This window comes from Fopius arisanus, unplaced genomic scaffold, assembly GCF_000806365.1.
Source record: "Fopius arisanus strain USDA-PBARC FA_bdor unplaced genomic scaffold, ASM80636v1 scaffold00041, whole genome shotgun sequence".
Lineage (NCBI taxonomy): Eukaryota > Metazoa > Arthropoda > Insecta > Hymenoptera > Braconidae > Fopius > Fopius arisanus.
Genome location: NW_011887780.1, coordinates 859,239 through 874,697, shown reverse-complemented (window position 1 = coordinate 874,697; position 15,459 = coordinate 859,239). Strand labels below are relative to the sequence as shown.

Genomic DNA, 15,459 nt, shown 5'->3' with positions numbered 1-15,459 from the left:
AATGTAAAAGAATAACTAAAGATTATTATTTTTAGATTCTAGAAATCCGTGGTGACATCTGCCAGTTCAGCTCGACAATTTAATATGGAAAGAAAAAAAAAATGGAAAAAGAGAGAGCGAAGAAGTCGATCCATTGAAGAGGAAATAAAAAAAATCCAACCTCTCACTTTATAATCGTGGTAAACATAATCATCGGTTTCATTGGTGCAAGATAATCATTGAAATAATAGTCTCGAGGGAGTGAAAATATCAAGGGACTGCAAGAGACGCAAAAGTGAACAAGACATTAAATAAAATTTAATTGTCACAATTCGGTGGAAATATTCCGTTGTTTAACGAGGCTGACGGCGACGGAGTCATTACGTTGATCAAATCCTTTAAAAATTCATGCCCCGATATCCAAGGAATAAATAATGTTGGTGAATTGTTCGATGTTCAGGCGAATTTCTAGGTTACTGTGACGTATCCAGAGAATTTCCACCTGAGATTAACGGCTGATTGCAAATCTGTTGCGTTCTAGCTGTTATTTAATTTTTTTTTTCACATCAATTTATTGCATCTGTTCGGTGATATCGCGAGTGATAGTTGATCGTCATACTTGATGAGTGCATTGATTTTTTTAATACCCATGGATCTGTGAATTGAGCATTGACTCATTGTGATTAATCAAGAATTTATTTGCACCTGTGAATTGGATTATTTTTTTTAATTAACTATTTGAAGGTAATAACAGTGTCATAATTTTGTGATTGTTGAGGGATGAAATGGGGTGGGAATGAGGTCCAGGGGGTGTTGCAAATCCTCTGAGGTGTGAGGGGTGAAGAGAGGATTTTCCGGGGAATTTGAGTTCGTGAAAATTGATGGATTATTCTTTTGGAATTTCATTGTTTCAGGGAGAGCATCTAGACTTGATACTGGCATTCAGGATATTTTCATTTATTTTTTAGGTTATTTTTGTCTGGTCTCGTGGAGGGAGAGATGTTTTGTGAAGTTCAGGTGTCGATTATTGCGGAGTACTTCAATTCATTGTCATTTATTGTGGATCATTTCGTCATCGGGATGTCCTCGGAATATTGAGAGGAGTTAATCGATTTATGGGGATTCAATGACGGAAGATTAATTCACTTGTGGATTAAATAATCATGACAACATGGCAGCAATCTTGAGATTTAGCAATTCAAAATATTTAGTTTAAATATTTGACAAACTTTCCTTGGAGATATTTTTATGGGGGAGGGCATTGAATCAAATATTTCGTTGCTAGGGTCGGGAGTAATTATCTTGATTGTATTCGTTTGTTTCCAGTTCAATTAAACAATTACTTCTTTGCGCAGTGTTTAGCAACAATTTGTTTGAGTCCAACACATTTTTTGTGAGGAACAATTCATTTTTATTGAATTGAAATCCGAAAATGTCAAAACAATTCAATTAAGCTCCTCGTGCTTATGATCATTGAGAAAGTCTAATTATAATTACGATTTCCACTGAAATTCCTGAAAATTCCTCGAACCCAGTGATTATCTAAAATTTATTTGTCAAGACCTTAATTGTTCTTTTAGATTCCAATAATGAATGATCAATTTTTTGTTGCAGATCGACGTAAAGGTTCCAGAGAGAATCTGATTCTGATTCCTCAGATGCCCACGCGAGAATGGTGTCGAGGAATATCTGATTGTTCCTCCCCTAGGCGACCAGTAATGATTCACTCAGTCAGATTGGATCCAATGTACCCACCTCAGATAAATGTGCGATGAATAGTAGTGGTTTCCGAGAACGAGGCTTCGGACCACAGGGGCGTTTCGAGGGACCCCAGGGAGGCAACCAGAGCGATGGTTCACGCCAGAACAATCGAGGCTTCACCCGTGGCACCTTCAATCCCCAACGACGAAATGATCGTCCCCAAATGGACATGTGGAGTCCCTCCAATCCCCAGCCCTTCTACCCCCACAATCCCCCCCACAATCCCCCTCACAATTCCCCCCATAATTCCCCCCAATCCTGGCAGAATCGTCCACGTTTCCCAGGTAATTTGCGACAGCCATTTCGTGGTGCACCGAATTTTCCATTGAGAGGTGGTAGAGCACCATTTCAGCGAGGCACTGGTCCAGGCTTCAGGTTTCCCAATGGCAGAGGCAATCACTACCAGAATCCAGACTTCAGATGGAGATTTCCATACAGAGAAACACCAGTGCAGGCTGAAAAATCACTGCCTGATCCTGGCCCATTACTTCTGGGCTCTGAGGAGGAGCGAAGACAGAAAATAACTGATGCAGTTGACGAATTGAAGCGCAAATTGCTGTGCAATGATGGCACATCAGCTGATGATGCCAATCTCTGGGACGATGACTTTAATCTATCAGGGCCGGAGATTAATGATGAGGGAGGACCTAAAGGGAATCCTGAGCTCAAGCATGGACCACCTGAGATCACTCTCACCACTAGTGACCTCAAGGACATTGGAAGAGTTGATGTCGACTCTGGACAGAGGTCTGGGGATATCGATGAGCATGATCCAGATTGTCAGATCATCGATGTCGCTAAGAGTGTCAGGACTTTCAGAGAAATCATCATCCACGACACTGGTGAATCATTGGATTTACTCGATGAGAATAATCCTCAACCCCAGACAAACACCCCCGGGGATAATATCGAGTTTACCACTGACAAAACCGTGGAGCCATCTGAACCCGATAATTTCACCCATGACTTGAACATGGAATCAAATACCGATACGTATCACTCAAATGTGGAAGAAACAGCACCAGAGGACCAGGAAAATCCTCCAGATGCCCATCCAGATGCCCCTCTAGATGCCCCTCCAGATGTCCCTCCAGATGTCCCTCAAGACGTAGAGGCAAATCCCGAGGTACCGAAGGACCCAGAGAATTCCCTTGAATCATCGAAATCAAAAGAAGATGAGAATTCCAGTGTTTTATCGTTAAATCCCCCAGCACCAGTGGGAAAAGCATCTCCTGGGCTACTCGATGTCCCTCAACGTCGTGCCCCATCCCCCGAGGATTTTATTCATCAAAAGGTGTTGAGTCGACCGAGAGGTGGTGAGAGGAGAAAAAAAGCTCGAGGCTGGCCAGTGGAGCTCACCTCAGAGACTCTCCCTGCCTCTAATTCTCCAGCATCTGACTCCAGAGAGTCGACGAGCCTTCAAAAACAATCACAGAACATGAATTTTCCATCGAAAATACCAACGATCATCACGTGTCAACTGGAGACTCCTGATGTGACTGTTCCTCCACCGAACCTGGGATCGAAAACGATTGAATTCGATATTCTCCAGCCACCACCTGCCTTTGATCCCAGGAAGAAGAAGAACGAGATGCCGATGGGGAATTTGATACCAGACTACCAGATAATGTGCCCTGGAAATTTCTCAATTCCTCCTCCAATGATCAATCTACCAACAATGGATTATGGCATGGCACCTAGTTATGGGTCAATGCCTCCACCATATGTCCCCATGAATTATCCACCAGTGATTCCATCGTTGGATTATCCCACACCACTGGTACCTCCACCTACTCTCAACGCGAATTTAACGAGAAATCCATTGAGCACTAGTTTAAATCAAATTCCAATGCCGATGAATCCACCACCACCAAACGACGACGACGCTCTGAAGGAGTTGGAGAAAGCCATGGAATTTGCTCAGGAGTTGATGGGAATGGGTGAGACTGATGACATAAATTTTGATAAAGAGTGTGAGAATGGTTTTGATAATTTTCCAACACTTCCTGATCTGCCACCGCCATTACCACCTCTGCCGGGGCCACCAGCTGACGATGACGCCTCGAAGAAGAGGAAAAAGAAGAAGAAAAAGAAGAAATGCGTGAATGAAGGGACAGAATCACCGAAATATCCAACAGTGTCCACGTACACTGACGCAATGATCTCATCAGCATCTGGTGTATCATCCCCAGTGGTTTCTACACCCTCTGTACCCTCAACCCCTTGTCCCACGACTCCATCAACAACACCCCCACGTCGAATCTCGAACACAACTCCCCCAATTTTATCCAAAAAAGAATTGCTGTCACCGACAAAAGAAGATCGCCCCAAAGTAACATTTAACCTAGGTTCAGTATCAAAAAAGCTGAATCAATCGAGTGAGTGGAGACAGAACGTCGTATCACCTGTATCCCAGGGTAAAACAAGAACAAATTCATCCCCTCATAATCAATCAATCGATCATTCATCACTAAAACCAGTACCACCACCTGAAACAATTCACAGACCCGAGAGAACCGAGAAGAAACACGAGAAACATCTGGAAAAATCTGAGAACCCACCAGTGGATCCCAAGAAGACACCATCCCTGGATCTCATGGATCTTCTGAGATCCTCACAATTTGATCCCCTGAGTTTCTTCTCAAGCCCATCATCAAGCGCATCTCGTCCGTCTCACACACCAGACCCTCCAGAGGCTCTCCCAACAGCATCAACCTCGAAGAAGTCATCGAAGGTCAATTGGAAGGATCGAGTGATAGGTCGCTTTCTCAGAATGTCAAAGAACGATATCGAAAACATGATAAACAACTCGAACCTCCGAAAATTCGATATCGCAATGCAGCACCTGGTGAAGGAGAAGAAATCATCTCTCTCCATGGAGATGAGGAACACTGAGGATGAGAAGATGAAGAATAATATCAATGACAAAGAGGATTTCATCCATCAGTTGAAACAAATTCTCGATCCAGCAGCTACTGTTGACATCTCTGATCTTCCCACGAGTTTTATTCATCAGTTGAGCAAAGTACTTCAGCTTGATGTACTTCCACATGAGGATAACACCGATGATACCACTTTATCCAACCCAGAGACGACAAATACACCTCAGATCGATGAATTACACCAGAATGAGTCGTCGCAAATGTTTGGGATCAACGCACCTGTTATTTCCACTGGCGATACATTCAAGTTGTCAAAGATCGATAAACGAGTGAGTAAAGACACTACAAAGGGCACAGTAACTTGCAGTGAATCTACAGTCAATGCACGTACCTCCAAACGCCATAAAAATTCAGCATTTGTTGATAATAATCCACCAATTCATCACAATCAGAAAAATCCAATTAATCATCAATTGAATTCACCAGATTCGAGATTATTGCCACAGGTGTCAGTACCGGAACCTGGGGCACTTATAATGGACGAGTTGGATGATATTTTCAGTGCTGGAATCAACAGGGCGAGGATGACGAAAATATCCAGTCAAAATTCCAAACAAAATTCAACATTTACCCATAATTATGGGAACAATTATCCAACAAATGCTATAATATCGAGGATTGAGACACCAATTGTGGACAGAGTTGATAGAATATTTAATACTGGTATTGCTAAAGCTAAGGCAGCCTCCAAAGTTGATGATCAGAGGATAATGAGGTCTAGGAAGGGCTCCAGTGAACTCGATTTTTTTCGGAATTTAACGAAGGAGGAGTATGATGCCAGGTATGGAGAGTCATCTCACTCCTCCCACGACAATCCATACAGAATAATGAATCCAAAGCACAGAAAATTCAGTGATCAGACTAATGGAGAGAGGGATCATGATCCATTATCGAGAGGTGCACCATCACCACGTCTGATGAATAATTACGCTGACAATTCAAGTGAGGGTATCACAAACGATGAATTTGATAGTGCATCGTCTTCAGGGAGTTCTGACGAGAGCTCTGACGAGCCCAGCATTGACGTATCACGAATGCTGCGTTTTATAAAGGAGAGGGAGAAGATTGCCAAGAAGAAGAGTCTCAATGAGGAGATCAGGGACGAAGTGACAGCTGAGATTGAGCGTAAGCGTAAGGAGAAGAAAGCGTATAGAGAGCATCGAGCGTCGAGATCAAAGAAGAGAGAGAAAAAGGGAAAGCACAGGAGGGAAAAGCATCGGAAGAATCGAAAGAAGAAGAAGAAGAGGAGTTATCATTCAGCTGGTGATGATAATTCCGTGGATCGATCGCTGCCGCTCATCAGTGAACACGATATCAAGAAAGAGCCTGAGGATGAGGTGGAGAAACGACGAGAAGTCACAGCATCTCAGGTAAAACGTAAGAAACCTATGATTGGACCGAAGAGTGTCATGGCTAAAGCTGCTCTCAGGCAGGAAGAGCCCAAGACTATTTCAACAACTCGTTCGTGTTCGATTCAACCATGCAAATCGATATCTCAACCTAAAGTAGCTGTTGTTACTGCAGCCTCTGGGGTCAGCAATCGATCTTCAATAGTGGCATCGCCTTCAAGGAATTCACCAGCTCACTTTTCACCCAACAGCGTGAGCTCCAGTAATTCTCAGATTACGAATCAGTTGTTGAAGACAAAAGCTCAGCTCAAGCAGATGCCAGAGGTGATGAAGAAGACTGAGAAACCTGGAGGAACTGAGGTCTTCAGGAAGGGATTGGGGAGGAAAGGACCCTCGACACCTCCTCTTCAGGTGAAACCTGTCCCTGAACATCTGGGAAAAAATTCGGGATCTGGTACTGAGAGGGTTGAATCTGTTTCTGTGAAGATTGAAGCTGTCAGTCCACCTAAAACCACTTCTTCAGCTTCTCCAGTTCCTCCAGTTTCTACTTGGGGACAATTACAACAGTCGGGGAATTCTGGGAGTAATTCGGAATCGGTTGAAGCTAGATCACCTCTGATAGTCCCTGAACCATCGGAGAGTGCCAGATTCACGTTCCTCCAGAGGAATAAAATCGTGGAGGACAGGGGAATTTCTCTAGCTCCATTCGTCCTTGATGATGCGATATCTCTGAGAACCAGTGAAACGTCAGAGAATCATCAGCAAGTGTCAGCATCTAGAGTGACAGATGGTAGTAAAAACTCGGTTAAAACGAAAAAGCTGGACTTCAAGGCATATCAGGAGAGAGCGCTGGAGAGAAAATTACGAGCTGAAGGAAAACTTCCACCTCTTCTAGAAAAAATCATTCCTCGTGAAAATACTCAGGTTCAATCTCCAGTGGATGAACTACATCAAGCCCCCAGTGGCTCCAGATCCCTCCAGGACTTCGTATCTCCTCCTGTTAGCTCATCACCTCCAGTTCTAGTCAAGGAAACCATCACGAGAAATTATATACCACTTGACATTAAACAGAATAAACAAAAGGATAAAGTGAATATTCCAGAGAAATCACCAGATGCTTCTGCTCCGAAGAAGAACATTGTAGCTGATCAACAGGATGTGATTAAGGAGAAGATTTCACCACCTGCAGAGGCTAGAGTAAAATTAGATTTGCGATCGATGCCTCCAGGTCCATTGAGCTCTAAACTACGAAAAAATACTTCTCTCGGTGAGAAAAAAGAGGTCAGGGTGTCTTCGATAGCTGCGGGGAGGAATCCATCTCCTGAGCCAATGAAACTTGAGGAGAAACCTGAGAAAATAGCAGAGAAACCTCTGAAAAAAGGAAAAGTTTCATTAAAAAGACGTGGCAGTAAATTCCGTGTGCATTTCAGATTTTCCAGGGGATTGATCAGTGATGGTCTACCTGATATTGTCCCAGTGGAGGGTCTACTAGATCCAACAACTCAAAATTCAAGTCGTCAGGATGAAGAAATCCCTGAAGAGACTGAAGAACTCGTTGCACCTGATCTCGTAAAATCTCCTGACTTGGATGCACTGGAGAAAATGGCGGTTGATGATGAGACTAGTGAAAAATTACCAGAATTAAGTTTAGAAGAGTCACTAGGAGTTCTTGGAGCAGCTCCAGGAAGTGAAGACCCAGAAATTCCAGGACTTTCGTCCATAAATGCACTAGAACCACTGCATTATCGATTGAAGGAGTCATCGAGCACTTACTCGGAGGAAATTCCACCAATAACCGAGAGAAATCATTCAGAAATAATTGCAAATGCAGAAATCACCCCTGACCTTGAGGAGAGTGGAATAATGAAGGATTCGGATCCACTGGAAGCCCAGGCGAAGCCCAACGACGAGGTGAGCCTTTCGACAACTGTTCCAGAGGTTCCAGAACCTGGGGAAATCCCTCCAGCATCCGCAGAGCTCCCTGTGAGCCTTTCAGAACAAACAAGTTCAGCATTCTCAATGGATCAACTCGAAACACCTCAACTAGATCCTAAATGTGAGTCTGAACCTCTGAGCAAGTGTCTAATTGAAGCACCAGGTGATTGTCCTGGTGTTCCTGAAGTGCTTGAGCCATCGAGTTGCCCTCTGGATCTCCCTCCACTTCCTCCTCCTCATGAAACCCTTCAGGAAGACGTGTCACCACCAGAACTATCAAATTTACCTGGTGAAACCCAGAGCTCATCGATCGAGACACTGAAAGATGTTGATCTCAATGAGAGAAACGATTTGGCTTCACTGAGAGCCGACGAGGCCACCTGGAGGGTACATCCTGATCATCTCAGCTCAGAGGATCTAGATAATCCTCGAAACATTCCAGATTCTAAGGAGGATGTGTCTTTTGCTGAATCCCAAACGAATTGGCAGTTGGAGGCAGAAATATCGACAGAGGAATCGAGAAAAAATGTTGTTCTCCATGACAGAGCACTTGTGGTGGACACACCTAGGAATTCTCTACTGGATGATCCAATAGCTTTTGCCACGACCAATAATTCACCGTCGAACGAAGCTCCTGATGAATTCGGTATTCTCTGTGAGAATGACATCCAGGGATCGATCTATGAGAATCAATTGGCGGAGAGTTCACCAATTGATTTGATTAATGACTCGTCTCTTCCATTGAGAACGTCATTCACACCTGATGATGAAATTGTCAGTGGATTTCAGGATGAGGAGATCAATCAGGTGAATCAGGTGGCTATTGTGGTGAGGGAGTTGATGGACGTTGGGAAGAAGAGTTCACCCGACAGATTGCCCTCTTTGATACTCCAGGGGATGATCCGGGACGTTGATGAGGAGATTAAGACACCTGAGGAGGCAGAGGACGAGGAAGTTGGTGATATCCCTGGGACAGGTGTTCAGGGAGTTGAGAACAGGGATGTCTCCGTCTCAAAAGTGGATGGAGAACCTGTTGGGAGTCACGAGGAAGCTGAAGAAAGCCCGAAGACATCTGAAGACATCGATACAACTCTGGCTGAAGTGGAGGATGATATCAAGAGTCTTGAGGAAGCTGAGAAAAGTGCTGTACCTGAGGTTGAGAATAAAATACTTGAGGAGGTGGAAGAGGATGTAAAGGCACTGCAAGGGGCTGAGGTAACGCAGGAAATACCTGAGGAGCATCAGGCAATTGATAATTTGGGAGGAAGTATTGGGCCACCTGAAGAATCCGTACCTGAGAATCAAGTACCTGAGCCAGATGTTTTACCTGAAATGCAGGTGCTAGCTCCTGAAGAGGTTGAACAGTCACTGAATTCACTGGCGTCTGAGAAGTCCGTGACATCTCAATCCGCAGCAACTCCAAGACCAAGTTCATCGAGACTCGAAGAGTCACCAGTCCCGGAGGCATCAGCATCTCCTAGAAATAAAGATGATGAGGATATATCGAACGAATCAACTGCGAAGGAAGAAAACCCCCCGATAACGTCTCAGGAGGATAAATTGAAATCCTCCGATCTCCCTGAAAATCTTCAGAACAAAATCGATGAGTCCTCATCATCTTCAAGGCCTTCCCCCACTCCCTGGGCTCCATCGCCGACGCCTTCAGGGCCTTCGCCACTTCCTGAGACCTCGAAGCCGGAGGAAAAATCAAAAACGAAAGATCCAGTCGTCGAAAAATCGAAGGATCGTTACGCCAAGAGACAGAGGGACCCGGATCCCCTCAAAAGACTCAACAAATCATCCCTAGGGACTAAAGAGCACAAAAAGCACCGGCACCACGACAAGAAGAAACTAAAAATCACGGAGAAACAAGTGGAAGAGGCAGTGAAAGCAGACATCGTTGTGGTCCAACCGACGACGAAGATCGGAGTAATGGCGAGGATGAGGGAGATAGACATCGCCATTCAGAATCTAATGAATGAAAAAATGACCCTGTACCAGATGCTGCAGAATGACGAGTGGCCAGTTCCCCAGGGGGACGTCCCAGATGCACCAGCAGTCGACCAAAAATCCAAAGGAAAAGTGAACAACACTCCAGGGGAGAAATCCACTGTCAAGAAGGCACTCAAGGTCGTGCCTCGATTGCCTGAACCTTTAGAGATTAAACAGTCCAGTACTCCAGAGACTCATGTCAAATCTGACCCCCCAGTGCCACCCTCTGACACAATTTCTACTGTAAAACCCCAGAAGACACCGAAAAACGAGGAAAAACGACATTGGGAGGACAAAATTCCTCATAAAGCTAAAAAACGAGCACACAGCAAAGAAGATAATGAAGTAATTAAATCGAAAGAGGCAAGACGAGAGTCAACCAGCTCTGTTCATTCCAAAGTATCAGAAGACAGCAAGAGAGATAAAAAGGCGAAAACTCCTGAGGCACCACCGAGAAAAGCAGTGAAATTGTCTCAGCTGATTGCTCGTGACTTCAAGCCGAAACCATCGCCTCAGAAATCTAGATCCAGCATCACCGACGAGAAGACACGAGATAATCGGTCTAGGAGTCTCGAGAAGTCCTCGACATCATCGTTGAAGCATAAAAATGCATCGCACGTCGAGAGCAACGAGAGATCAGAGAGTGGAGATAATCCAAAGAGTGAAGACAAGAGAAAGAAGAAGAAATCGAATAATTCAGCAGCAGACAATCAACCTCTACTTTACTCTGATGAGAGCACTCTGGATTCTGCTGATCGTGTTATCAATGATCAGAAGAAGGCGACGGGATTGGCACTGCTCGAGGAAAGTATGAAGAGAGAGACTGGGATGAAGAAGAAACAGGACACGAAGAGATTGAAGGAAACGACTCCTGATGACGATGACGAAATTGATTTGCCTAGGTCGGTCTCGTCGAAGAAGAAGAATCAGAAGAGGTCCACTCACGGGAGAAAATCCATGACTGAATCAACAGGTGATCCTAACGTGGGGAAACATGTAGCTGAGATAATCGATGCTGTAGCTAAAAATCGAATTATCAGTGTGGAGAAACCTGGAGTCGCGAAGAAATCAGAGAAGACTGAGAAAATTACTGATAAGTTGGAGGAGGTGAAGAGGAAAACTAAAGATGATTCAGAGAAGGTGCAGGAGTCGAGGACTGAGGTGAAGCCCCTGAAGAAGGTGGACACGAAGACGAGTCTCGTTGACTCTGAGTCGTCAGATGATGATATGCCGAATCTGGGAGACGCCATGGTCACTTCAGACGTCAGAAATTTCGCCAAGACGTCCTCCAAACGAGTCGAGGGCTCCAGTGATGAAAAAGAGAGAGAAAAAGAGAAAGAAAAGGAGAAAGAAAAAGAGAAAGAAAAAGAGAAAGAAAAAGAGAAAGAAAAAGAGAAAGAAAAAGAAATTAAAGAGGCGAGAAGATCTGAGAAATCAGAAGCAAAATCCCTGAACGTGAGAGCGGAAATATTGGACGACTGGAGTGACTCTTCGAGTTCATCTTCGAGACGTCAGCAGAAGGACAAGAAGACGAGAGGATCGAAATCGATAGTCGAGGGGTCCGATGAGGAGATGAAGACGATTTTAGAATCAGAGAAGCAGCAGAAATCGCAGCCGAGCGATTTGAAAGGCAAACCGGTGGAAAAAATTATGAAACGTCCTAAATCTGTGATGAGTGATAAATCTAAACAGAATTTAAGAGATTCAGACAATAAATCGATTGGTAAGGAAGCTGAAAAGGCCAAGCCCCCGAGGGAGAGTGAAAAAATAGAAAAATCGAGGAAAGATGACAGAGAAAAGCCACGAGTTCCTTCTGGTGTTGGAGACGAGTCTCCGATAGAAGGTGACGATGAGGACGAGGAGATCTCCACGAGGCGAAAGGGTACATCGAGGAGAAGTAAAAAAATGAGCAGCAGAAGGAGCAACAAGTCCTCGTCCCGGAGTAGATCGAGATCAAAAAGAGCACTGAGATCGAGCTCTCGAGATTCAACACCAGAGCTCGAGAGATTGAAGAAGAGGCCGCGCTCTGGGAGTTCTACAAGCTCGATAAACAGTCGGAGGAGAGCCCTGGTTGCCAGGAATGAGTCACACCCGAATAAACACAAGAAGAAACAGCAATTTGTGGAGAGGGGTCGAGAGGAGATGATGAATTGTAGAGTTAAAATTGTTGACTGCAATTATCTGCTGTCATTACAACCAGAGGCACATCCCCAGGTGTTTAAAAAATTCGGTATATCTAGGATAAACTCAGGTGCACCTAGATGTGGAGTTTTGATTGACGAGAAGAGCAGGAGTGAGGATGATTTTCCACCGATGATTGTTGTTGAGGTTGATGACAACGTTGGGAGTTCGTCAGCTGTTGAATTAATTGAAGAGGCCATTGATCAAGACGATAAAATGTCGGATAAGTCTGATTGCCTTGGGTTTCCACTGTCACCCAGTGGTGAAGAAGTTGCTAAAAGTGTCAAGAGCAATGAGATAAATGCCAAAGGACCCAAGGGGACTGATGGGACCTGTGAGGTAGATGTCGAGATTATTGATATCAAGGAGGAGCCCATCATCAGGACAGACAGCAGTGCTGAGGAGGGGGCTGGAGCCCCTGGGGATGAGCCTGACAGGGATGACAAGGGAAAGGATGGAAAACTTCTGGGGGATGAGGGGCCTTGTGAGGAAAAGGCTGATGACAGGGACCGGATGAGGTACACTGTTCACAATGGACCTGTCCTGGATATCAAAGTATTTGGTGATTCATTCCTTGCGGCTAGTGAGGACGGTGCTATCTACAGATACAGTCAGAAATCAAATGGAATATTGAATATTTATCGTGGACATGAAGCTGCTGTCACGTGTCTCTATGTCCACGAAATTCCTGGGATCACTGAGAGCAAAAAGTGGTTGCTATTCTCTGGCTCGCTTGATGCTAGTTTACGGTGCTACGACGTCATGGTAATTGTGGAATAAATTTATTATATATAGTATATATATTATATTATAATATTTAATCAGTTTGAAAAGGGTATTATTATTCTTATATGATATCTTAGCAAAGTAAAATGGCGATACGAAGCGTGACGTGAGCTTAATTAAGAAAATTACTCTTTTTCTTTCAGGGAGGGACACTAGATCGTCCCAAAGTGACTGTTGGCAGTCCCATCCAGTGTATGGATGAAGCCTGGGGGAGCATTTTCATTGGAACTAAATCTGGCCATATTTCACGTTATGACATCAAGGTAATTGCTCAATCATCGTGATTTATCTGCTCGAAGTAATTTATTGTAGAAATTTATTTATCAGGAATCAAATGCTGAGGACTGAGATTAATCGAGTAACTGGATTTTTTGGAGGATCAGTTTTCCCGAAATATCTTGGAAATGGGGAAAGATAGTGATATTTTCATAGACACCTTTTTTGTAGCTCCCATCTTTTTTTATAAAAAATGTTTCAACAAAAATATTGCTATCTCGTTTCAGTCGGGAGATATGACTTGAAAACTGATCTCAGAAAAAATGGGATTCTGGTTTACGCTTTGTTTTGATTGTAATTTTTTTATTTGTGCAGACCGGAAGTTTGAGAGAGGACAAATTAGATTTCTCTGACAAGCCGGTGCTCGCTCTGCGAGCCTCGACTGAAGGCATACGAAAAATCCTGATCGTTGCAGCACGCAATCAACCGATTACCATTCGAGATGCTCAGAGTGGTCTCTTTCTTCGGACACTCACTGGACAGAGAACTCACACTGTCTACAGCCTCATGAGGGACAGGGACCTCGTATACTGCGGAACAAGCAGCACTTCTATTCCTGTATTCGATTTTATTGTGAGTTGGCAGAGCATAATTACTTCAGTAATCAATTGTTAATCCAACAAATCGCGTTCGATCAGTGTTTCGGCAATATCTCCGGAACTAACAAAGATAATCGAATTTCTGTAATTACCATTTTTGTAGAGCTAATTGAGAACTACAAAAGATATTATCACGTACATTTCGCTATCTCCCGTAGTTTTGGGGATATTCGTCGAAAACTTCGGGAAGAAATTATTTCAATTAAATTATCGTTTTATTTGTGAAACATAAATTTTTTATAACATTTTTTTTTAGAGTGGAGATCAAGTCGCGCAGTACACGGCAGGTGTTGGCATCGTGTGCATGAGACTTTATCACCAATTACTATTTGCTGGCTGTTATGATGGGAATATTTATGTTTTCGATACCAAGGTATGATCTGAATAAATTCTATTAAGGCATTGAGTTCTAGTTAACATTCTTTTTCAAAAAGATTTTTATCAAAAGATTATTTAACTGGCATTCTATTATTAGTTAATCATTAGTTCTACTTCTTGAACAACCAATTGATCTCTTTTTTCTTTTTTATTCAGGAACCAAAGTTAGTTTGCAGTATCCCAGGCCCTGGAAATATGCTACTGAGCATGGAAATAATTGATGATACAGTGAGTATTAAAATCCTTTCAAAATATTCATTCTCTAGTGAATCATTCATCTCAGGAATTAATTGTATGAAAGTATAAAAAAAATACTGATCAAAAATATTGAGTTGATTTGAGTTACATGGATTTTTAAATAAATAAATTTAAATAAATTTCTCATGAGGGGAAGAGCCTAAAATAAATTCCTGATATGAATAAATTCACTGATAAATTTGATTGATAGATTTTTTTAATTTTATAATGAATTATTACTGTATTTTTGATTTTTTAAAAGAAGGAATGATGAGGGAATGAAAATTAATATGGTGTTGATAAAAATTTCAGATAATTGCAGGGAGCAAAGATCGTCAATTACACGCATGGCGTATGCCTCCCTCAGTCCGTACAATTCTTCTTGAAAGGACCTAGCAAATGCTCAGAGCTCATAAATTTAAGTGCCTAGAAAGTCTAGTCAAACGTATAAAAACTCAAAAATTGAATGCAGAAATCCAAAAGTTGATATGCGTCTGCCTGACCCAGAACAAATCGTGAAAAAGTGTATAATAGTATAAATATTGCACATACGTCTTAACTTTTTTTGTACAAAGATAATTCAACAGAGCTGATAAACACCATAAAAAATGTAAAGAAATCGTTCTCTAATAGTCATAAATAATGTTGGTTTGTAAGTTGAAAAGAATCGATAGATTAGAACAGTATTTTTTTTTTCTCGTTCAGTGATTTATTTTCCTGGAAGAGTTGGGGCTGATAAATGGATGTTGATATCATTTATTATAGTGCCAAATGTACCGCTATTTCTGTTTAATGTTCAGCATGTTTATGTAGTGAATAATGTGTTGAATACAAATGTATGAGAAAAGTACATGAGATGCATAGAATCAAGGGTCCACTAGTGAAAAAGGGAAACATCACTAAAAAAAATGAATATCAATCTTTTTTTTATTATGTGAAAATTATAGAAAAAATACATTTGAATAGAGGTTCTAAATAAATCTCCATTTTCAATTAATTCTCTTAATTTGTTTGTTTTTTTTTTAATCTTGCGTTTACATTTAT

At 42.6% G+C, this 15,459-nt stretch overlaps 1 protein-coding gene across 1 annotated transcript; it reads left to right on the top strand.

Moving 5' to 3' along the window:
- The first annotated feature begins 130 nt into the window (after positions 1-130).
- LOC105266804 (microtubule-associated protein futsch) lies at positions 131-15,421 on the top strand. The gene is made up of 7 exons (XM_011305224.1): positions 131-723; positions 1,594-12,904; positions 13,069-13,188; positions 13,517-13,774; positions 14,057-14,173; positions 14,335-14,406; positions 14,728-15,421. Exons 2-7 carry the CDS (start codon positions 1,751-1,753, stop codon positions 14,809-14,811), a joined length of 11,805 nt encoding a protein of 3,934 aa, XP_011303526.1. The 5' UTR covers positions 131-723; positions 1,594-1,750; the 3' UTR covers positions 14,812-15,421.
- Positions 15,422-15,459: the final 38 nt, after the last annotated feature.